We start from the raw sequence: 22,413 nt of genomic DNA, 5'->3' as shown, positions 1-22,413 counted from the left end.
CCAGGCTGCTCAGAAAAGCAGGAAGACTAAAATGTAATACACAGGCCAGAGCTGTGGCAAAATGTACCTTGATTTTTCATCTGGCTGCTGACTTGCAGAGTACATGAATAAATACCTCCCCCAGAATAATGCCTTTTGAGCAGAGCATAATCAGCTACATTAATTTCAGGTTTCCAGTAATCAAGTCTCTACCTGACTGCTCTTGCAATTGACTTTGCTATGATTAATGTGATATGTGCCCAAGTATGTAGCTCAGACAGATGAAGCAGGATAAATGAGCTCTGAAGAGAAGAAGCCTTAGCCTCCCTAAGAGGAGATATTCGGGAAAGCTAACAAAAGCTGGGGAGAAAACTTTAATCACCTTTGCTTGTTTAGACATTAATTGCAAAGTACTGGAAAGCAATTTTTTTCCTCTTCTGATGTTTAAAGTCAAAGAAATAACTTTATTAAAACACTGTAGGTTTTTAATTACAGGCAGCTGTAAGTTATGAGAAGCTTTTTTGTTAATGGAACAGCAATTGTGCCTGAACAGAAAGTTGAGTTAGCAAGGGAGTTTGTAAGCGTTAAGAATAGGTGGAATTTTTTTGTTAAAGAATTTCTGATTATCAGCTGATTTTGGTATGTAGCTTGACTGTAATTTTCCAAAGTTTGAATTGCAAGTGTTCTTGTCTTCAGATCAGCTTCTGATATGCAAGTTGCTTTATGTTTTGTTTCTGTGTCTGGGCCCTGGGTAGTTTAGGAGATAAGAAAAAAAGACCGATCTGAAAAAAAAAAAAATAGTAATACAAAATGCGTGAAGTTTAGTCTGTTGGCAATGTTATCTCTTTCCCTGGAGAAATTAAGTTGTTTCAATAATGAAATATAAAGATTAAGTGCCCCAGACTGTCTCAATAATTAGAAGAGAGGGAGTTCTGATTGAAAGCCATTTGTAAAATAGTATAATGAATTAGGTGGCTAGGGTAAAGTAGGCTAATAATGAATGCGTTCTAGCAAGCGGAGTGATTCTGCAACCTACTTTCAGCCTTTGCTGCATATGCAGTTTTCCTTTCAACATCTTAACATTTATTTTTCTTTTGTTACAATAAGGCCACAAAGACTTCAGGGTTGAGACCAATGGAACAAAAAGATACTAAAGCAGTACAAGAATTAATCAACACTTACTTGAAACAGTTTAATCTTGCTCCTGTGATGGATGAAGAAGAGGTAGCCCACTGGTTCCTGCCTCGGGATCATATTATTGACACTTATGTAGTAGAGGTAAAATATGCCCCAACTACTTCATGACTGTGTATGTGAATGCCACTTACAAAAGTTCGTATCAGCATCAAGTTTTTGAAATGTGTATGAAAAATGTGTGTTACAGGTAGAACTTGATACTGTGATTCCAGGCTTTGTTCTTTGTATTGCATTTTGTTAATGAGAAAATGTTTGGTTGTGATAAACTGCAGTGCTCTTATAATGGGATATTTTAAAGAATTTTGAAATCTCAAGTGTCTTGGAAATATTACAGCAAAGAATGTTACGTATTTTAAACACAACCCTTCCACTTGTGTTCCTCCATTTTTTCCATAGAGATATGACATGATGATAAGCAGTAGTCTTCAAATGTCCTTTTGTGGGAAAAGTGATACACTGGCTGAGATAAGGATTCAGTTTGAATTCAGTTTCATTCTCTCAGGTGTCTTAAGTTTCTGCCATACGCCAGTTCAAAATTCTTTATTTTTAAAACCAATTTTAGGGGCACCTGCTGGGGGAATTATATTTTTTTGATGGTCTGCTTCAGTAAAATATATATTTACAGTAAAAGAGTATGTGTGTGTGTATACGTTTATGAATTTGTGTGTGTGTATACATATATATACATGTACGTGCATGAGTATATAAATAGGAAAGTTGTGAGCTGCTGTGAACTAGGAGTTCAATACTCTTGAAAATAACAAGGTGGAGAGCAATATCTGCTCCTACCACTTACTCTTCCCTCCCCACCCTCCAGCCTGTTTGTCACAATGCTTCTCGCAAAATCAGCAGTGCAGGAATAGGTCAGCATTTGGATTGGAAATCTGTAAGGCATGCTTGGAATAGCTGCGATAAAGCTAGTGGAAGAAGATACTGTCTTCCCTTTGAGTCCACACTAAGTCAATTGTAGACATCATATTTAGATAGTGTATTACTTTGTTTAAAGTGATGAGGTTATTTGAAAATGATCACAATTAACATCCTGAAACCTACCAGCTCTTCACAGAAGCTGCAAGCTGTGAAGCTTAGTGTTCCCGCATGCAGCCGGAATTTGTGCAGGAGTCTCAGCTGGATTTAGAAACATACTGCTGCTGGAGCTGAGACGTCCTGCTCATCGGTTGTCATTGTCCAAGCTTAGCTTTCTACTTCCTTTGTAGTGGGTCTGGTGCTCATTGGACTCTCCCATGGTCTAATTTAATTTATTGTCCCTTATTATTTCTCCACCTCCCTCTTCCCCCGGGTTGGTTTTTGGCTTTGTTCGTGAGTTGAAGCCTGCAGCAGAGTCCACAAGCACCAGGATCAGCGTGAGCGTGCCATTGGCAGGGCCATTTTAACTGAGCAATGCAGTCTTCACTTGCTCGTTTTCCACTGTCTCTTGAACTAGTTTCTCACCATACAAACTGTGGGTTTGTTAGTGCTTAAAATCTTTCTAAGACCTATGTGACCTGGAGAAGTTAATGTCAGATTTTTTAAGTCATCTTTGTAATGCGCAGAGCTAAAAACCTTAAAATACTCTGTATAATTCCCGAATTAGTATTTTCATTGTCCTTCCTGAACTTAGTGAAAGACGTAATAATTATTAGTTATTTGTTGTCAGTTTATCTCTACTGTAGAATCTGTACCTGCTCTAAGACAATAGCTTATTTGCATGTGATGGGTTCAACTCTTTTATTTTTTTACTGTAGAATTACTATCAATTTAAGGATCTGTGTGAGGTCCTTCATTGAGCTCAAAATAGTGGGCACCAGTCATTCAAAAATAAAGCAAACAAGGAAGAACAAACATTTGTGTGTCTCCTTTGCCTTATCTTCCTGGAGATATTGGGAGACCTGATTGGAATAGGAGGAGTGAAAATCTGGGTAGTTTTTTTTTTTTTGTGCTCAACATGTCAGTCATAAGCCATGTAATAATTATTTCAAATTTCTTACTAATGTACTTTCTTGAAGATGGTTAAATTTCATTATGTGCATGAAATGTTAAGAAAGTTTATGTAGGATACTTTAGATTTCTGTATAAGTACATTTTTTGATGACTACTGGTCTTAACTAGAATTTCAATGTAATTTAGCACTGTTGTCTAGCAAATGGATTGTGCCTGTTGATTAATGATGACTAGAGCTGATCTAAATACACTTTGTATACCAGCACAGTATATTTTTTTCTTTTTTTAGAACATTGGCAAAATTATTCTTCAATGTGAACTTTGTCAGAATTTAAAAAAATATTATTTTAAAAATAAGTTCAATAGGAAAAAAAAATACTATACTTTTTTGGAAGTGTGCTTTGTTTATAGCAGGCTGAGCTTGGGAAGCAAACTGAAATGCTTTGGTTGTCAAAATTTATTGGTGTAATAGACTAGAAAAATCTAATTGTTTCCTTTTCTGAAGTGACCATTTCAGGCTTCAGTCTCGCTTTGATGTATCGACGCATCCTTGGCAAGAATTCAGTTTCTTCAAATCGTAGCCAAGATTACCTGTTATGCCATAATACTTACGGTGTGCAAAACTGCTGCATTTATTACTTTCTGTAGAACTGCCATGTTAGCCTATCCAATAACTGAGTGATTATTTCTTATTAATTAACTTGGGTTTTTTTTTTTAGGGCTCAAATGGTATTTTAACAGACTTCCTGAGTTTCTACACATTACCTTCAACAGTGATGCACCATCCTGTTCATAAAAGCCTCAAAGCTGCCTATTCCTTTTACAATATTCATACAGAGACCCCCCTCTTGGACTTAATGAATGATGCACTCATTATAGCTAAATTGGTAAGTTGTGGGTTGTTGGGGTTTTTTTCTGCTTCTTTCACAAAAGTAGTCTTAGGAATGATGGCAAGGTAAGAACTGGCAGCAATTCATCCATGCCATTGCATTATGTTTTCTTTTACTGTCTGCAGCACAGAGTGCAGTTGATGAGACGTGTAATATATATTAAAATATAAAATGCTATGCTTGTTTTTCCTTTTTACATTGAGTGATGCTAGTGCATGAAGATCAAGTGTTTGCAATAGCTTGAACTGTGTAAACATCCAAGAGCACACTGGTGATAATACTCACTAGGTATCAGAAGAACAGAAAGCATCAATAAAATAGTTTCCCTTGGAGATGAGTTAATAAGTTCTATTAAATACTTCTTGTTTGTTTAAACTAATTTTTATTTCTACAAAATGTAAAAGTTTATTTGTACAAGCTTTGTCATTTTATCTTGTTACTAATTGCTGCTTGTAAAGCTGTGTAGCTGATGTCACGTTGTAGCTTTTAAGCACGCCTTCATGCATGGAATTACACTGATAGATGGTTTAGTTGAATGGAGGGGAAGAGACTGTAAATGAAGTTCTTAAACACAAGAATTGTAAGACTTTAATGCTGTCTGGTGACAAACTAATGCCGTGCAGTGCAAACACCAGTGGCAGTGTAGTCTGTGGTACGGAGCTGTGCAGGTGGTGCGCATCCCAGCACTCTGAATGAATTCTCGGAGACCTGCTTAGCCCTGGCTTTTCACAGCACTGCACAGGCTTCATCCCGCCCATGCAGCCATTCTAGCAGCCGTTCCAGCAGCCATTCCCAACGCGCTGCAGAGCATAGGCATGTTTTCTGCTCCTCATGCTTGAAGCTTGCCCCTCCCAGCTGAAGTGTTGCTGCTGCACTGCTTGTGGTATTACACCTACCAGATGAGTCTCCAGGCAGGCAAATGTGCTCCAGCTGACCATGTTCAGAGCCGTCTGCACTGCATGTGGCACGGGGATTTCTGTGTTGATCCAGTGTGAAGCCAGTGATGGTCTGCAAAGGCTGTATCTGTTCAGACTTAAGGCTGCATGAAAGCAGCCGCACAGTCCTCAGTTTGTCTGTCTTGGCCGTGTTCGTGCAGCACTGCAGCAGAGCTGGTGTCTATGACGTGAACAGCTTGCTGAGGCTTGTTGAACTGTAGGCAGTATTGAGTTGAATAACTATTTGGCAAGGAAAACTCCGGGATAGTCATGGGAAATACAGAACCCCATTATTCAGGCTCCAGAATGATACCAAAGGAAGTTTAGAGACAGACTTTAAAAGCTATTAAGATACATGAAGACAGAAGAAGGTGACTAGTGTAATTTTCAGGAGTGGCTAAAAACACTAGTACTACTTATTCTTAAAAGTCAAAGTGGAAGAAGTAGTAAACATTTGCCTCCATTTGAAGTGTGGCATAGGGAGCTGCGTGGCTGGCTGTTCACTAGGTCACAGATGGAGTGGGTGAGGAAGCAGTTACATGGTCTTAACAACGAGGATTTGCACCTTCCCCTGTCTACATTTCTCTCTGAATGTGACACGCCATTAATTTCTTTTACATGGAGATCATCATATAGTTAGAATACTGGGATTTAGATGCCTGTGGATTTCTGAAGTACCTGCCTGGCCTGTCTGAATCATTAGATGCTTAACTACATTTGCAGATCTGGCACTTGGACTTCTAGATGAGGAGAGGTGAGGCAAGGGAAGAGAAATGAGAAGTACAGCCCTACTCACAGCTTTTTGTGTACAAATGTACTGGGTCTGGCTGGGATGGAGTTAACTCTTTTCCTAGCAGCCCATATGGTGCTGCGCTTTGTGTTTGTGACTAAAACAGTGGTGGTGATGCACCGGTGCTGTGGCTGAGCAATGCTTGCACAGCCTCAAGGCTTTCTCTCTTTCACCCCCAGCGAGGAGGCTGAGGGTGGGCAAGGAGTTGGGAGAGGACGCAGCCGGGCCAGCTGACCCCAACTGACCAAAGGGCTATTCCAAACTGTATGACGTTGTGCTCTGCAATAAAGGCTGACGGAAAGGAGGAGGAAGGGGGGATGCTCCTGTTTACGCCATTTATCTTCCCAAACAACTATTGTGTATGCTGAGACCTTGATTTCCAGGAAGTGGCTTGACATCTGCCTGCCGATGGGAAGTAGTGAATGAATTCCTCTTTCTGCTTTGCTTGTGCATGCAGCTTTTGCTTTCTCTATTAAACTGTCGTCATTTTGATTTGCAAGTCATCGTGCCTTCCTTCTGTTTTCTCCCCATCCCATGGGAAAGGAGCAAGCAAAAGGCTGGGTGGGTGTTTGGCGCTTGGCTGGGGCCAACCCACCACTTTCCTTTCTGTACGTTTACTCCCAAAGAATGCATTTTGGAGATACAAATTCAACTCAGCAAATTGCTTGCAGGGTTTGCATGTCAGTTTAATGTTGATTTTTATTTTCATATTATTACACTATTTAAAGTTAGCTTAGAACTAAGTCTAGTAAAAACTTGGCAATTACAGGAGAAAATGCCTGACCACCAAAGTAAAACGCAAAATGTGGAGTTACGTGCTTAGGTTCCGTGTGTTCTGCATGGAGACAGTGGGATTTTGTAGCGGGAGAATCCCCCCAAAACCCTGCAAATTTTATTGCTGAAGCTGACACTAAGTTTCTAGATCTAGAAAAGGAGAGAGCCTATAAACAGGGAAGTTCACTTCTGAGTCTGCTTTAATGGTCTGGCAGAGCTATTGAGCAAGTATCTTTGAACAGGAACTTTTTTCATGTGTCTCAGAAGATACTAACCTGAACCTAATCTGCTCATGTTTACATACTGAATTAAAACTTCATCTGTAGACTCTATCATTTACTGGAATTTTGAGTGCTTAATTGCAGAGCTTAATCAGTGTGTCTGTACCTACAGTGCATCTCTGTTCTCCCCTGCTTCCATTTCTGCCTTCTGAAATTTCTGTTGCTGTCTAGTTACCAACTTGGAAAATCTCAAAATTCACTTCTTTAGATGCCGAGTGTCAAATCCTTGCCACCTTATTTGTCTTGTTTCTGTGTGTTTTTCACGGCACACATAACTTACCGTAACTTCATCTGCACACAGAATGATCTTTGTGTAGGGTAGCGGGAAGCCTTACTGAGCTCAGTGCTTTGTGACTTTCTTTTACATAGTCCTAAACTGATGGAGAGCTTAAAACGCTGCTCTTCTTCAAGCTGCTTTTTTCCTAATATGGGGTGCTTATTTAAAAGAAAAAAAAAACCCACATCTAGTGTTTATACTGAATAAAGAATGTTCCTTACCATCTTCTTGTGTTTAAGTACCCAAGTGTTACTGCTTTGTAACTTATTTTTATACTAGAGTATAGCGAGTCCTGCTGGCGCACTGCCTTTGTGCTGCTAAGGCTCCAAGGTCTTAGGTCAGACTCCCTTGCAGTTAATAGCAAATAAATGGACTTTTCTGTCCAGACCCCTAAACAAATTCAGCTGTTCATACGTGATGATTGTCACTGCAATGGTTTAACTGGCCTTGGTTTTATGTTGCTTGTTAAAGAGTTCACAGTGAGTTGAGATTTTAGTATGTTTGTGTGGCACGCAATACCCTGAGCTTAATTTGGCAACATGGCTGTTCTGAGAGCAAAATGGCTCTTTGATTGGTGCATTTGGGAGGCTGATGAAAAGAGGAGTTGGTAGAGGGTGCATGAGTAGGGGAGGGGGAAAGATTGTTCTAAACACAATGGCATTTCAGAAAAGGACCAAATCACAGAAATACAATGTTTATCAGTAACAGAATGACAAATGGCTGAAAAACACCATAAGCTGCATTTATGCAGCTTCAGCTGGAATAGGCCGTATGTGTCAAAACACTGTATGTGACTGTAACAAGTGTGTATCTGTAAGGATAAAACAATGGATAATGCTTTAGGGATCCTCCAGACCTTTATCCCTCAAAGTGACTTTAAAATTCCTACCGTTTTGTAGATAATCTTCAAGCAAAGTTGTGCCTTCACTTTTTATTGGGAAAACTTCTTACTGTGTGAACCTCATTAAAAGGCAAGATTTGTTACCTTGTCTTTTTTTCCACTTAATTAGCCTAGTCTCTTGGATATTGTATGCCACTGTGTGAAGTATCATTTGTGCGTCATTTGAAACTTTAAAAAGTAAAATTTAAAAAATGTTTTGCTATTGCCAGAAAGGATTTGATGTGTTCAATGCACTAGACTTAATGGAAAACAAAACATTCCTGGAAAAACTCAAGTTTGGAATTGGAGATGGAAATTTGCAGTATTATTTATACAACTGGAGGTGTCCTGGCATGGAATCTGAAAAGGTAAGGGAGAAAAAAAGAGCTTCTGAATTCTGTTAGGTATAATGGAACATTAATCTACACTGGCCAAAATGGGTAGAAGATTTAAAATAACTTTAATTGGTCATATTCAAGATCTGTAATTGAGGTGCAGAAGACTAATGATGTTCAGATTTATTACCATATTTGAACTGAAGTACTGTATTTTTCTTCTTCCTTTAGGTTGGTCTTGTATTACAATGAGGACATCTTATGTTTCTAGAACTCTGCGGTCATTATTTGAGTTAATTTGATCTCCATAACTCTTGGAACGGTGTTGTTCAAGAGCAGTAAAAGCACAACATCAGTGATACTGAAATTGTCCATTAAACCTGAACATCGAAGACATCCATATGTGACCAAATTTACACATTTTGGGGTAGATCAGAAGGTCCATGAAACTCTTTTATCGTCCATGAAAAGAATAAAAGCACATTCATTTAAGTTTCAAAGCTTAGCTTGCACCTTGATGAGAAGAAGGTATTTTTTTTTCCACTCTGTAGAAAAGACTGTTTTGTACAAACTGAACTTCAGTGGTGGATTAGGGTACAAAAATATTTGCTATTATGTGGATGAACTGCTGCATTTCTATTTATTAAGTGGTGGTGTATGTTTGTCAGTGTAACAGAATGAAGGATACAAACTTGAGTATCTTTGCTTATTTACTTCACGTGGATATCACCATTTGGGGGAAAAATCTGAAGTACGATATGTTTGTAGCTCTATGAAAGTCCTGGATGTTTTTTGTAACTGGAGCAGTATGACAATGTGCTGGTTAACTAGTGCATTTGTTTCTCCCTAAGCAACGCTGCCAAATCAATAAAAATACAGATTTGTACTTTGATCTTCAATAGATCAGTGGATTGATTTAACAGTATCGCACTGTTCAGTGCAGGTGTTATCTATGTTGATGGAATGATAATACATTACTGTACTTAATTTACAGTTGTGGCACAAAACCTTAGTTTTTCCTCAGTAGAATAACATCAGCCTGTGTGTAAAACTAAGAATTTTAGTAGTGCTATCAAGATATTTATAGTTTGAATGTTTTCAGCGCTTCTGCGAGATTGCACATATTCCTTCGTCTACTTTGATTTCCTATGAAGTCTGTAATTCAAATGAAAAGTATCTTGTGTAAATACGTATTCATAAATTGTTCCTGGTAGTGTTTTTATCCTGACTTTGGAACAAGAAGTTTTGCTATATATGTGGCTGGTAAGCAGAAGAGTCCTTGGAAGTCTCTGTACTGCGCTTCCTGAAATGTAGGAGGGCTGATCTTTTTTGTTGGGGGGAGCTGTTTTCATTCCCTCATGAATGCTTGGCAACCAGAGCAGCTTCTGAAGCACTTTAAATGCATTCCAGCGCAGCATTATAGCTAGATACGATAGCAGTTCCTTCAGCTCACGGATGCTGCAATAACGTCAGCACTGAAAATCTGCAGTAAGAAACTGTTCTAGCTGAAAGTGCCAAATTGTGGTAGTGAAGCCTCTGTGCTGTGAGCATCTTTTGAATGTGACTTGAGTATCTCATGAAATGCAAATGTCGAAACTTTCCTTTTAAACATGCCTGTAATTCTGACAGCAGATTTTGCTGAAAGTTGAATTCTGTACCTGAAAACATCAATTTAGATGAAGATAAATTTGTCTGTTCTTCATAACCGCTAGCCCTACCCCCCTCCTTATAGCAGTGGGGTTTTTCTTTCTTCCTGCTCCTTTTCCAGTGTGTGAATGGTTTGTGGTTTGGTTTCTTTTTCTTGTTGAGTTGTGGTGAGAGGATTCTGCCATAAAGACAGTGATAAATACTTTCCCTTATTGCGTTATAGCTCTGTGATTAAAGCATTCGACCTCCTTCAAACAATGGAAGGGATTGAACGTGGTTTGTCTGACCCCTGGGTGTGCACCAGCTCAGGACCTCATGAATTTAAAAGGGCTTCAGAGGAGGTCTTTCAGACATCTAATAGTGCAGTTGGGCTTTACAACTTTGGCCACTCTGGTACCTGTCTGCTAGTACCAGCCCTAACGCATGGTGCAGAGGGAGCTTGGACTCCCTGTGTGAGGCCTGAGCAGAAATAAGTGGCTGGAAATGTAATTGATGTTAGTGATATGAGGTACCAAGAAGGATTTGATCTCAACTCCTGCAAGACTTTTCTTTGTTCCTAAAAGGCAGGAAGGTGCCTACCTGGCTGGGTGTTCGCCTTGGAGCCCACTGGGATGAGGAGGAGGTTCACCAAGGGGCTTCGGCTCTAAAGGCAGAGGCTTGGGAGTCCTCACTCAGCTGCTGCCTAATGTGAGGTGGGACAGCAGGGCATAGCTCTGTCCCTCATGCCAAGGTCCTTGCTAAGAAATTATCACGGCCCAGCTCTCCCTGATCCGGACGGGTGGTCTTGAATGCCAGGTGAAAGATGTGCTCATGTTCGCTGCCCTCCCTCCCCTCAAAAAATCTGCAAGTGGAAGAAATGGTAGGCAGACATTGTCTTTTCTCCACTCATCTCTGAAATTGGAAGGCAAGTCCTCCCCAGCACTATTGTTTGGAAAAGCGCTGAGGCCACAATGGGACCAAATATGTCCAGGTAGAAGACAGACTTGACCCTGGGTCTCCTGCAGCCTGGCTTTCTGTGCTCATCTTGGGGTAATTGCACATGAAGGAAGGAGTGGGGCCTCTCTTGTGCTGTCTTCTGGGAAAACGGTGACATTTGCTTCTGAATCCAAGGGGTAAACTTCTCTGTCTCATTTTCTGGCGCACGGTGCCTGTTAACTGAGGGAAGGAGGGCAGAGTCATGCTCCTGTAGAAGCTGTAGCTGGGAGAGAAAACTGGGAGAGCATGAGGGAAGTGGGCATCTTGGCCTGAGTGCTGGAGAGCTCCTTGGAGGGTTCTGGTCACAAACCTGCGTGTGTTGCCCAACAGCTGTGCAATCCAATGTGGTCTGTTCTGTCCCTGTTGAGTGCTCAAACCTTTTGGCTGGCGGTGCTCTTCACCTCAAGTTCTTTGCAGAAGTACCACAGCACCAAGAGGATGTGAAGCTTGAAGGTGTCCCAGCCTGCACCCATGCAATAGGGCAGTTACTCAGGAGCTGGAAATTGTGGCAACTCACTCTTCGCTTCCTAAGCAGGTAGTTAACAAAAGGTGGTTGTCCATGTGGGTGCCACTTTCAGCAGCTCAACAGGAGAGGCTCTTTTGTTGTTTCCAGAGTTGAACCTGTCAGTGCATTAGGCTTGCTATGAACAGTCACCAGGTAAGACTCCTCAAAACCTAATAGGTGGTTTCACAAGGACTGGCAAATTTAGGGCTCACTGCACCACGTTTCCCACCAGATTTTTGAAACCTCTAGAGTTTCTTTCCCAGGGTAATGTCTGATTTGGGGAGGGGACACACATCCTTGGAGAGAGCTGTAGACTGGGGCAGGCAGAGGAGTGCTTGGAAGATGATTGCTGCGCTTATATTTGTTACCAAAGCTAATCCTCACGCTCTGTTTAAAGGCAAAGATTTAAATGTTGCAGTTGGCTAGCAGGGGCATTAAATACACTCGTGCTAGCATGCCTTCAGTTTTATGCATCCAAAAAGCCAAAACAAGGGACGTTTATGAAGGACTACAAAGCAAGGCAAAAAACCCTCACCCCTTCTTGCCACCCTTAGCCAGGGAGGGCAAAAATTTTGGCATTAAATGTCTTAGTTTTGTTTAAACTTCAGGGAGCATCATGACTACAGAATCATCACTACTGCCTCCCTGTGTAGTTGGTGTCATGAACTAAAGTACCTTCTAAATAAATCCAAAGTACAGATTAGCTATCTGATGGCACTGAAGTCTGGATTAGCAAATCTCTGAAAACTACATGTAAATTCTGTCTTTAAAGAACAACACAGTAACTCAGTTAAGGTATTTTGTGCTTTCTTCTACAGTACCATAGTGAGTTCTGCTCAAAATACAGAGTGCCAAGTAAATTCCAGGGCTGTCAATGTAGATTGTCTAAATTGCAGCACTATTCCCTTTCCATCCTGCAACACAACTGTCTCATTAGGAAACTGTCCATAGTCCCCAGTAAAACTAAGGGAAACTCAAAAGTTCTGTGGTATGTTTTTGGTCTTGTAGCGGTGATAGCTGTCACCTACTTTATACACAACAGTACAGGGCTTATCTCAGTTTCCTGGGAAATTTTAGACTCCATTTAGAAATCAAATTAAGTTTAAGTTAGTTTACATTTTTTCAGGATGTGTGTTAATAGTTTCCATACAGAAGTCTTTTTATCAAACTGCAGCAGTAGTAATTTGGTTTTGTTCTGTATTTGAAAACAAAGTTTTTCCTTCAGTGTATCAGACACCAGATGTTAGAGGGAATCCAGATCTGCGTATGGGCTTGACCAAGTTTATTGTTCAGCAGAGCAAATGATGAACATTAGAATGGAAGGGTGCCTGTGATGTTACAGCTGTTTACTTGAAACAAGCATTGAACCAGCTTTAGAAGAGTTATACCAGCATGCACCTTTGCTTAAATAAACTTTCACTTTTGGTATTGATTTGTTTGAATAATCGTACTTAACTCAAATCTGTTTTGCTTGAAGCATGTTCATCTATATAAAAATACAAAGTTCATTTAATGCTTTGCATTAATTCCAAAGATGTATTTATTATGTCTCAAATGACTCTGGCATGTTCATTACCAATTTTAACTCTGTGATCTGACTGCAAATGAAATATTTACCCCCAGGTAAAGACTCACACCCAAGTTTGAGCAACATTCTTTATTAAAGCAGGAAGTACCTCAGCTGAATGCAACATAAGTTCACCTTGCGCTGTACACTGTAAAGCCCAACAAATAATTCAGTTAGGGCTGCACTCCCATACTGCTTTAAAAAAAAAAAAATCAGTTTAATATGAAGAACCAAACTACACTCAGTTATGCTGAAAAAGCTTTTCTCTTTTTGCGAGGTGGTTTCTTTATCTTACTTGGATTTGGAACAAGTTTTTTGATTTTCAAAGGCTGCAAAGTTACATTTGAAAGATTGAGCTGATTGCTTGTTGCATGCTTCCACTTCTGGCTTGTGAGCTCATCCCCCAGCACCTCTGCAAGCTGCTCTGGACCCACTGAAGGCTCTGCATGCCCGTGAGCTGCAGGTTCTTCAGCTCTGTGCTGAAACCATGGCACTTCCAAAGCTGGTATCTTTGGAATTATTGCTTCTATTGCTTCAGTAAATGCATCAGACTGCTTTTTAAAGCCTAGTGCTAAAATGGATGTTAAGCCCAGCAGCGGCGCAACTGTTTCACTGAGCCGGGGAACCTGGCCTGCCGGTGTGGCTCGGCTCACACTCAGCTGAATGAGATGCGATGTGATCATGGCAGGTTTGGCAGACTTGCACACCAGCAAGAGCACCAGTTCATTTTTTTCCAATGCTTTTGAAACTTCATTAACTCCAATAGCGAGCTGTCTTCTGATACTTGGGTCAGTCCATCCTGGTTTTTGTCGATAGCCTTCTCTTTCCTCTTCCTCAGGGAGTTCGTCACTGCTAGCATTATGCTTTCTTTCCATTTGTTTTTTTGTAAGGGAACGTTTTTTCTTTCTTGGAGTCTCAATCTTTTTAAGTCCAATATGTTTAATCCTTTCTTCTAAAGTCTGTAGTATAAAATGCATATCTTCTCCATCTATGGTTTCCCACTGGAAAACAAAGGGGTTATCTAGACACGTTTTTACAGTGATTTTCTTTGCTTTACGAAGTGTTGCTGTCCCTCGCTGAATGATGGACATCCTGAGGTTCTGTTGTGTTTTCCACCCCAGCTGTGGAGGGAAGAAAGAGGCACATGTGAGTTCAAACATGGTACTGTTTGCTGTGGACATCATTACCAGCAGCTTCTCTTGGGAATGCAGAAGAGAAACATCACATCTCCAAATGATACTGGCAACTGTCACCCTCCTCCCATTAGCTCAGTGTTAATCCTGAACAAATCTTCCACTGGGCAGAGGCTGTGCTGATTTTTTTTTTTTTTTTTTAATAAATAAAAAAACCACAGCAGACTGGACAGCAAGGCAACACCAGTGACAAGAAACCCTTCTGAAGCCGAACAAAAGCAGCCGGAGGTATTAGATTTAAAACAAACAAGCAAACTCATCCAGAACCACAAGCTGAAGTACTGCTCCATTTTCACTGCTGCACAGCTGCATTGTAGCAGTATTATCACATGAAAAAAAAAAACCACCAAAACCAGAATCACAATGTGAAACAAGCTCCTAGTTCCTGAATTTATTCAGGATTTTTAATACTTTAATTTGCCTTTTCATTCTTGTGTTTGTCTTCATTCAGAAGGTATGCCAGAAATCTGCACTCTGTTAATTTATGCTTTCAGTGAAGGTAGGCAATGCTCTACAGGCCTCCAGAAAGTTCAGAAGGGGTCTTTTACTCTTCTGTCACCTACACCATGCTTTTAGGGATGAGAAAAATGAAATGGGAGCAGAGTATAATTGTTCCAGCTGCAACTGATCTAGTCCAGAGTAACAGTGAAGTCATGAGGGCCGGTCTGATGACAGGCCCCGGTAATTCATCTGCCCCCATGCTCCTGCTGGGGTTACTATTCACCATCTCCTTGTGGAACTAGTGGTATCTCCACTGCTGCACAGCCAAGCTTACAGCGTCAGGGCAGCTCGGGTTTGAAATCAGGAGACAGGAAACAACTCTCCCTTAAGTTTCCTAGTTACCCAAGCAGCATATGGACAGTATTTATGTACATCTCCTGAGTGGCAGCCTTTTAGACAGATATAGATACCATTTAGCTGTCATAACAGTTCTCGGTGTACTGGTAGTAAGCTACCTTACTACCTTACACACAAAAAGACAAACCCCTTCTTCACTGAAATTCTCCCAACAGTACGTACAGCCATAAAGCAAAATCTATCTGGAGGGATTTTACCTCGCTTTAAAAAAAAAAAAAAAAAAAAAAAAAAAAAAAAAAAAGCTAAAAAAAAGCTCTGGGTTATCGTTTTTAAAAGCTTTCAACCGGGGATGCTCTGATGACCTTTTACAAGAGCGCATCAAGCAAAGTCAGTAACAGACGTGAGAAACGAGTAAAACACGCGATTTCACAGTTGGAAAGAGGACACTTTTCGGAAACGGCACTACTGAGGAAAACAAGCTTGCAGGAACAGGAAACAAAGCAACGAGGCAAAACCCAAGACCTCCCAAGCCTCTCCACCACTGCCACGTCCCTAGAGCGCCGGGGCAGCACGGCCCACGCTCCCCTCCCCAGAAGACGCTCTCCCCCTTCCCCGCGAACGCCTCCGGCCGGCTCCTGCGGAGGAAAGAAGGGCTGTGGCTGGGACCGCGCTCCAGCAGAACACGCCGCAAACGCGCCGGCGGGTCCCCGGGGCAGGGCCTCCGCCCGCCTCCCCCGGCCCCGCCACCTCCCCGGGGCCGCCGCGCCCTGCCCGCCGGCCGAGCAGCTGCGGGCCGGGCCGGGCCGGGCCGTGCCCAGGCTGCCGCCGCCGCGTGAGCGGGCCGGCCTCATCCCCCCCACCGCCGGGCCGCAGCCGCCCCGCTCCGCTGGCGGCAAAGCTAGCCCTACCTCCGCCGCGGCCTTCGCCCGCCGCCCCGGCGCCGGGCACACGCTACCGGCCGCAGCGCGTTGGCGCCTGGCGCGGCTCCGCTCCGCCCCTTGGCACTCCCCGCGGCCCGCCTCTGCACCGCCCCCCCGCCCTCAGCCACAGCCGCCCGCCGGGGCGGGTCCTCCCGCCCTGGGGCCGCGTCCGTAGCAGGCCGAGGCGGAGCAGCGCGGGGGCGGCCCGGCAGAAGAGGGCGGCGGAGGGGAAGAGGGAGGGCGTAGCTCGGCAGGGTGGGCCGAGAAGTACCCGGCTAGTGGCGGGCGGTGGGAGCAGAGTGGAGCCGGCGAGACTCGAGCCCAGCGGGGCGGGGTGAGGCTCCCGCTGCTGCTCCCTGGGCCGCGGCCGGCACCGCGCAGAGCAGCGGCGCGTTGCCGTCCGGATAAAGGCAGCGTTACGGCCCCGGCGGCAGCAGCCCGGCCCCGGCGAGTCCCACCGTGGGCGCGACCGTGCATTGCTTCGTCGGTGATGCGAGATCTGCTTCGTTGTTACGTCATCTGATGACATCACGGCCAGGTCAAGGCAACAGGGGCTGCAGAGGCGCTTCGCCCCAAGAGGGCGGCTCTCGCTGCCGTGTGACGCGTGGTTGGGCGCACATGCATCGTACTCGGTCCCGAGCAGTGAGATGGCGGGCAGGAGCCGGGTACCTTCGGTGTTTCCCTGAGGGCGGTGAGGCACTGACGCAGGCTGTCCCTCCCTGGCAATGTTCAAGGCCAGGCTGGATGGGGCTGGGAGCAACGTGGTCTGGTGGAAGGTGTCCCTGCCCGTGGAAGGTAGGTTGGAACTAGGTGGTCTTTAAGGTCCCTTCCAACCCAAACCGCTCTGTGATTCTGTGTTTCCCCGCCATGAGCCATTTGCAAAGCTGTACAAACACATTCATCTTCTGTGTTCACCTTGGAGCCCAACATGGCTGGGTGTGGCCTCTTGCACCTGGAAGGGTAGAGCATCTCCAGCCCAAATAATGGCATCATCGCTTTGTGGTGTTGGAGACAAAAGCTGATGGAGTTGTTTTCAGATTTTTTTCTTTTAAATTTCCTTTTGCTTACTGGAATTACTTGGTTTGTTTTCTTGTAAGTCCTGGCTTAATTTAACCTGGACTTGAGGGGAAACACTTTTTACACAGGTTTACAGAAGTTAGTGGATTTAAAAACACTGAAGCTTATTTTGTTGTGATTAAACACGCTCAAGGAATGATGAATATAAATGTATAGAGGTATGAATATGAATAATTTATGAACTGATACAATAGATAAACAGGGATGGATTTTTTTTTTTTCCTTTAAGGGTTACAGTTGAGGCTAGTTTATCCATTCATTTAATATTATTTTTTTTGTTCTGTGTTCAGCAGAGCAAAGAAAAAACCCAGCATTCTCAGGGTATTTTGTATGTGTGACCGCCCGTGCGTGCTATCCTGGGATGACCCACATGTTTTTCGGTGCTGCAGCTGGAGGGTGTGAGGTCCCAGGGCAGGGCAGGGCTGGGCAGGGGCAGGGGCAGGGGCAGGGGCTGCGGCAGAGGGAGCAGTGGCAGTGACTGGGCTGGTTGCGGTTCTAATCACTCAAGAAATTCCTTTTTCAAACAAATGGCTTGGAAATCTTACCTCACCTCTGCTTTCAGGCTGGTGGCCTAATCCTCAGGGGTATGGAAATCAGCTCAGGCTTTCTAAAGAAACTAGTGTGAGCTTAGTGCCCCCACCATCCCTTCACCAGCGCTCGTAGCAGGTTCTGAGGGGCGCAGCAAGCTCCCGTGTCCTGCTGCAGCGTGGCTTTGCTGCAGCAGGCGAGCTAGGGTAACTCGTAGCCAGCCCAACATCCGAGCTGAGGTCACTTGTGCCCAGCCCCACGCCCTCCGAGGAGCACGGCCCCCGCTGCCACGGGAGCCAAGAGGCAGAAGCGCCACGTCCCTGCCGGAGAAGGAGCAAGGCTGTTCCCTGGGCACCCTCACAGCATCATGACCCTCCAGGTAAGCAGAGACACGAGGAGAGGAGGGGGAGGGAGGCATTGTCCATCTGCGCAATGCCAGCAGTTTTTCTTCAGCACAAGGATTATGGCTGCAAAATCGAGTCACCTTGTGGCATGGGAAATATGCCCAAGCCTTTAGAGGTTAAATAATGCATTACTTTTCATGAGTGGAGGGCGAGAGACATGCTGCTTGTTTTGACCTATTCAGAGGTCATGTCATTCTTTGGAGCCTTACCTGTTCAGAGCGTGCGTGAATCATTTCTCCTTACGTGTGGATTGAGTTTGCTAGGGTGGGATTATGTATGGAAAGGCAGGTACATAATTTATTTTTTTAGGATCTAGCTAGCTACTTGGAGCTAGAAAAGAAAGAGGGAAACTTCTAACACTGAAGCAGTGGTGTATGTGCATTTGAGAAGCATGAATGATTTTTAAGGGAGTTGTGCGTATTTTTTTGGGTGTGTGCACCTCTGGAGTGGTACATTTTGATGGGCTTGTGTTTTAGTAGGAAAGCTTCTACTTTCTACCTGCTGGCTAGAGAGAGCTTCCTACTACCTTCTCTCCAAAGTAGTTCTTAAGGAAATTATCTTCATTGCTGGCTTTTAGACTCCTACCTTTGTAGCAAATGATGAATGTTTCCCTTGTCCTGCCCATGCCCTGACGGATTAGGCTGGTTTTCTTCCTTAGGCTTTCTATTATCCCTTTCACTTCAAGATTTGCAAGCCCTTTTATCCCAGTCTCATTATAATGTCCGTCTCAGCTTGGTCAGTGTGTGTGCTTTGCAGTGAGTGAGCCACATAATGCTCTGACCTAGATGCAGGGAGCGCATTGCCAGGAGCTCAGCAATTTTCTTCTAAGCTGCAATTACGTGGAATGGCACAGGGGTTTCATTGTGGTGTTTTACAGCTAAGGGGAAGAATCCTGTTTCTTCAGTGGGTCGCAATTGCCAGATCCCAAACATAACACCACCTTTGTTTAATTAGTGAACATTGAAATTATACTTTGTTTTACTCTGCCTTGAATTCACTCTTGAAAATAAATTTATTAGCTTGATGATTAAGCAACAAGCCATAAATCACTATTGGAAAGAGCCGAGTGCAGTATGTCATGCTGTCCTCTTGCTGTGTACAGGTACTTTCACATAAAAATCAGCAGTTGACTTATGACAGTATCCTGCACATTCTGCATTAGACATTACAGATGTTTTCTGTCCACTGTCGCTTTGGTTGACAGCTACCATCCATATCCATAAAAATTCATTGAACCAAGCTGTGTGGGAATGAGGACAAAATGAATAATGTTGCCATCAGGGAGGCTGTAAAAAATTTGTAATTTTTGCAGACTGGTAGAATATTCTGTTGTAAATGAAGAATTCATTCAAGCTTTTTTCTTTGCAAAAAGGGAGTATGTGATAATAGTCTGAGTTGTGCATTTATCTTTAATGCCTGCATGTATGTGTGTGTTTATGTCTGTATAGATGCTTTTAATTTGCAGAGTTAAAGGGAATTTTATCAGCACATGATTAAAAGGAAATTATATTTTTATAGGCTGCTCCTAAGCACATTGTGTAAGCAAGCAAATCCTAAGCAACAATCTGTGCACAATGATTGGCTAGAGGGAGATGAAGAAAGAAATGTTTAGTATTTAAATTTCATTTCTGCCTATTTCTTGCTGTGTAAGATACTCATTTGCATATTTTTGAAACAGTGTCTTGTGGTACTTGCCTATCGATCCAAATAGAAGTATATGAAGAAGCTTATTAACTTAATGATTTCCTTTCTTAATTTATTTTTTGAGTTCTCTTTTGTCTTATACAAGTCTAACAATGCTTCTAGTTCATTCTTACCATGAAGTTTAGATCAAAACCAATTCAAGGCATGCGGAAGATTTCCACTGACTTGAATGGTCCTTGTACATCCGTGCTGGCAGAGGCTCACATGCCTTGGTGGCCACGGCATAAAAACGGAGCTAAAACTTATTTAATCAATCGTGGCAACTCAGTTATGTTTATTATTGATACCACTTCTTAATCTTACTGTTAAGACAGCATCTTTCACGTCTAGCCTTGCCATCCCTGGGCGTGCGGCTGCTTGTCGCGTGCTGTTGGAGCCGCAGTGTCGGGCACTGCAGCCGTCAGCAGGGCTGTGCGGGCATTTATGTGCAGATAATCAGTTGTTAAGTGCTGTCTCCTGTCCAGTTTTTGGACTGACCAGACTGGTGAGTTGTACAGGGAGTGGGTTCTGGAAATCATGTGCCATTTTTCCAAGTCTACTGTTAGCTCAGAAATTCCATTTCATGCCGCAGCAGGGTGGGTATTGCAGTACACTGGTAATATTTGAAGCGGGGAGCAGTGGGGCTGCGTGGAGCACACACACTGGAGCCTCTCGATTTCTGTCAGGGTTAGGGTTGGTGCTTGAGCCACAGGGCCACACGTTGCCATCCGGCAGGCATGGGGTACGTTTGGGTACGTTTCCCAGGCAGGAGGAGTTTCAAGTGTGGTTAGGGAGTGCCTGATCATCCCAACTCACTGTGCTTGTACCTGGCACAAGAAGGTGCCAGACTGTCCCAGCTCACTGCGCAAGAACACAGTGGTGACTGGGGCCAACATTGCAATGCAGCCGGGGCGGGGAGTTGCACCACTACAAGTTTCTTTTGGATGTTATTTGTAGTTCAGTAATAAGTTAGCTGCATTGCTGATTTTATTTCCCCTTGTTGGGCACTTCTCCATAATAAATGCTACACATTTGTTAAAAATACTGTTGTTAGTGCATATGTGGACATGTGGTGATGCAGACATGTGGTGATGGGGTGCCTCAGCCACCTGCCCTCACCCTCTTTCACCTGCCTTAACGCAGCCACCAGCTGATTTGTCCTTACATCAATGAATGTGTACTTTTGCGATTCCACTAAGGGGCCCTTCTTTGAAGAAAGATACTTGAGCATCAGTCTCTAATTAAATTATTTTTCTTTTTTCCTTCTTAAATTTAAATACAGAAATAACCTTTTTCTGCTTTCTCTTTGGTTAAATACAGAAGGCTATAGTGGACCCAGCTCTCGTGTACTTGCTTATTTCTATCACCTGGTCCACCCAGCACTGTTGCTTGCCAAGGAGAAAGGCATCAATTAAGGAGACAAATGTACATTAGGTTTTCTTATTTTAAAAATAAATAAATCTTTCCTGTAACTAGAGAAAGGAAAAAGTAGTCTGAAGAGGCACAGTACAGGCTGCTGAGGTAACACCAGGGTCACAGTTATTTAAACAGAGCCACAGCGCTCATGCTGAAAGCAGTGTTGAATACGTCGCTGATTTTAGCACGAAGTTGTGGGCTGGTTTTGTACATATTGAATATAGGTGTAATAGCACTTCTTGCAGGATGTACTGTGCTTCTGCAAATCAGATCCAACTCAAAAGCTAAAATAATTATTGAAACCAGCATAGGGTATATTCAAGTGCCTGTATCTTTTTTGCATTATAGTGCAGTGACCTGGTGGGCCTGTGGTCACTGTACGAAATCTAGCTCTCTCTGAAGTGTCCTGGGCATGAAACAGGACTCCAACTCTATGCTAAAATCTAGCCTGAGACCTAGTATGTAGAGAGAATAACAGCTATAGCCTTGGGTTGTGTGACTGTGAGGGAGGCATGGTGATGAAAGGAGTAAATTTATACTTCGCTCTTGTGCTCCACTGTGTTTGAGCGTTGGGCGTTGAAGGTGGTCCTGGCAGTAGCACTGCTCAGCTCCCTGAGGTACATCTGTGCCAGCTGTTGGTCACCTACTACCCTGTCAGCAGAGAAGTGGAAATGAATGGGGGAGTGGGCAGTACCACTCGGAGGGCGTTCGGGCTCCGCTGCTAGGAATCAGGGCCAAAGGGATTCAGAGATTACTGCTGGGTTGCGACAGTCATGCCTTCAAACGCCTGGTGTGACTGTGAAAGACGTACACGCTGCATTCATTGTACAGGCTGCTTTATTAAGCTTAACCACTAAACCGAAGTGAGTAATTGAGACTATCTAGCGATACTACTATGTGTGCTATACTTAATGTTTTAAGCACGCCCCTTTGAGAGGAAAACTAACGCTTTCTTTTCTTTATCAGGCTGACTTTGATGGTGCTGCAGAAGATGTAAAAAAATTAAAAACAAGACCAACTGATGAAGAACTGAAGGAACTATATGGATTCTACAAACAGGCTACTGTTGGAGATATTAATATTGGTATTCCTATTCTTATATAGACTTCACATTTACTCCTGTATCTTGATGAAATCAAGCAAATGTTACATAAATCTGCATGATAACCAAAGGTGTGCATTTACTTTGGCAGAATGTCCAGGAATGCTCGATTTGAAAGGCAAAGCCAAATGGGAGGCATGGAACCTGAAAAAAGGTGTTAAACCAATTAAGTTTACATAATGTAGTCATGTTTGTAGGATGACAAATGAGGAAAGATAATGACTTCTACTTTCCTTTGCAGGTTTATCAAAGGAGGATGCCATGAATGCCTATATCTGTAAAGCAAAAGCAATGGTAGAAAAATATGGGATCTAGAATA

The 22,413-nt window shown here is 43.1% G+C and overlaps 3 protein-coding genes across 3 annotated transcripts in view; 2 read left to right on the top strand and 1 right to left on the bottom strand.

Annotated features, from left to right (window-relative positions):
* Window positions 1-10,135, top strand: part of NMT2 (N-myristoyltransferase 2) — a 35,664-nt gene extending 25,529 nt beyond the window's left edge. Inside the window, exons 9-12 of the mRNA XM_086466447.1 lie at window positions 1,087-1,257; window positions 3,837-4,004; window positions 8,175-8,312; window positions 8,511-10,135. Of these exons, the coding sequence (XP_086322573.1) occupies window positions 1,087-1,257; window positions 3,837-4,004; window positions 8,175-8,312; window positions 8,511-8,531 (498 nt within the window). The 3' untranslated portion in view covers window positions 8,532-10,135. The remainder of the gene's footprint in view (window positions 1-1,086; window positions 1,258-3,836; window positions 4,005-8,174; window positions 8,313-8,510) is intronic.
* Window positions 10,136-13,218: 3,083 nt separating this feature from the next.
* Window positions 13,219-15,884, bottom strand: RPP38 (ribonuclease P/MRP subunit p38). Its single transcript, XM_086467209.1, has 2 exons — window positions 15,873-15,884; window positions 13,219-14,094 (listed from the first exon to the last, which is right to left on the bottom strand). The coding sequence occupies exon 2, from the start codon at window positions 14,062-14,064 to the stop codon at window positions 13,219-13,221; it is 846 nt and encodes a 281-aa protein (XP_086323335.1). The 5' UTR covers window positions 14,065-14,094; window positions 15,873-15,884.
* Window positions 15,885-16,502: 618 nt separating this feature from the next.
* On the top strand, window positions 16,503-22,409 carry ACBD7 (acyl-CoA binding domain containing 7). The gene is made up of 5 exons (XM_086467323.1): window positions 16,503-16,575; window positions 17,744-17,868; window positions 21,959-22,076; window positions 22,186-22,248; window positions 22,336-22,409. Exons 1-5 carry the CDS (start codon window positions 16,503-16,505, stop codon window positions 22,407-22,409), a joined length of 453 nt encoding a protein of 150 aa, XP_086323449.1.
* Window positions 22,410-22,413: the final 4 nt, after the last annotated feature.

This window comes from Leptosomus discolor, chromosome 6, assembly GCF_034619465.1.
Source record: "Leptosomus discolor isolate bLepDis1 chromosome 6, bLepDis1.hap2, whole genome shotgun sequence".
NCBI classification, from domain to species: domain Eukaryota; kingdom Metazoa; phylum Chordata; class Aves; order Leptosomiformes; family Leptosomidae; genus Leptosomus; species Leptosomus discolor.
This window is presented reverse-complemented; position numbering and strand designations above follow the sequence as displayed.

Excerpts from the sequence above, each read along its gene's own strand:
- RPP38 (XM_086467209.1), bottom strand. The coding sequence starts at position 14,064 with ATGTCCATCATTCAGCGAGGGACAGCAACACTTCGTAAAGCAAAGAAA.
- ACBD7 (XM_086467323.1), top strand. The coding sequence starts at position 16,503 with ATGCATCGTACTCGGTCCCGAGCAGTGAGATGGCGGGCAGGAGCCGGG. Across the intron at positions 16,576-17,743 it reads TCGGTGTTTCCCTGAGGGCG|CCCCACGCCCTCCGAGGAGC; the intron begins GTGAGGCACTGA and ends ACTTGTGCCCAG. Across the intron at positions 22,077-22,185 it reads TGTTGGAGATATTAATATTG|AATGTCCAGGAATGCTCGAT; the intron begins GTATTCCTATTC and ends TTACTTTGGCAG.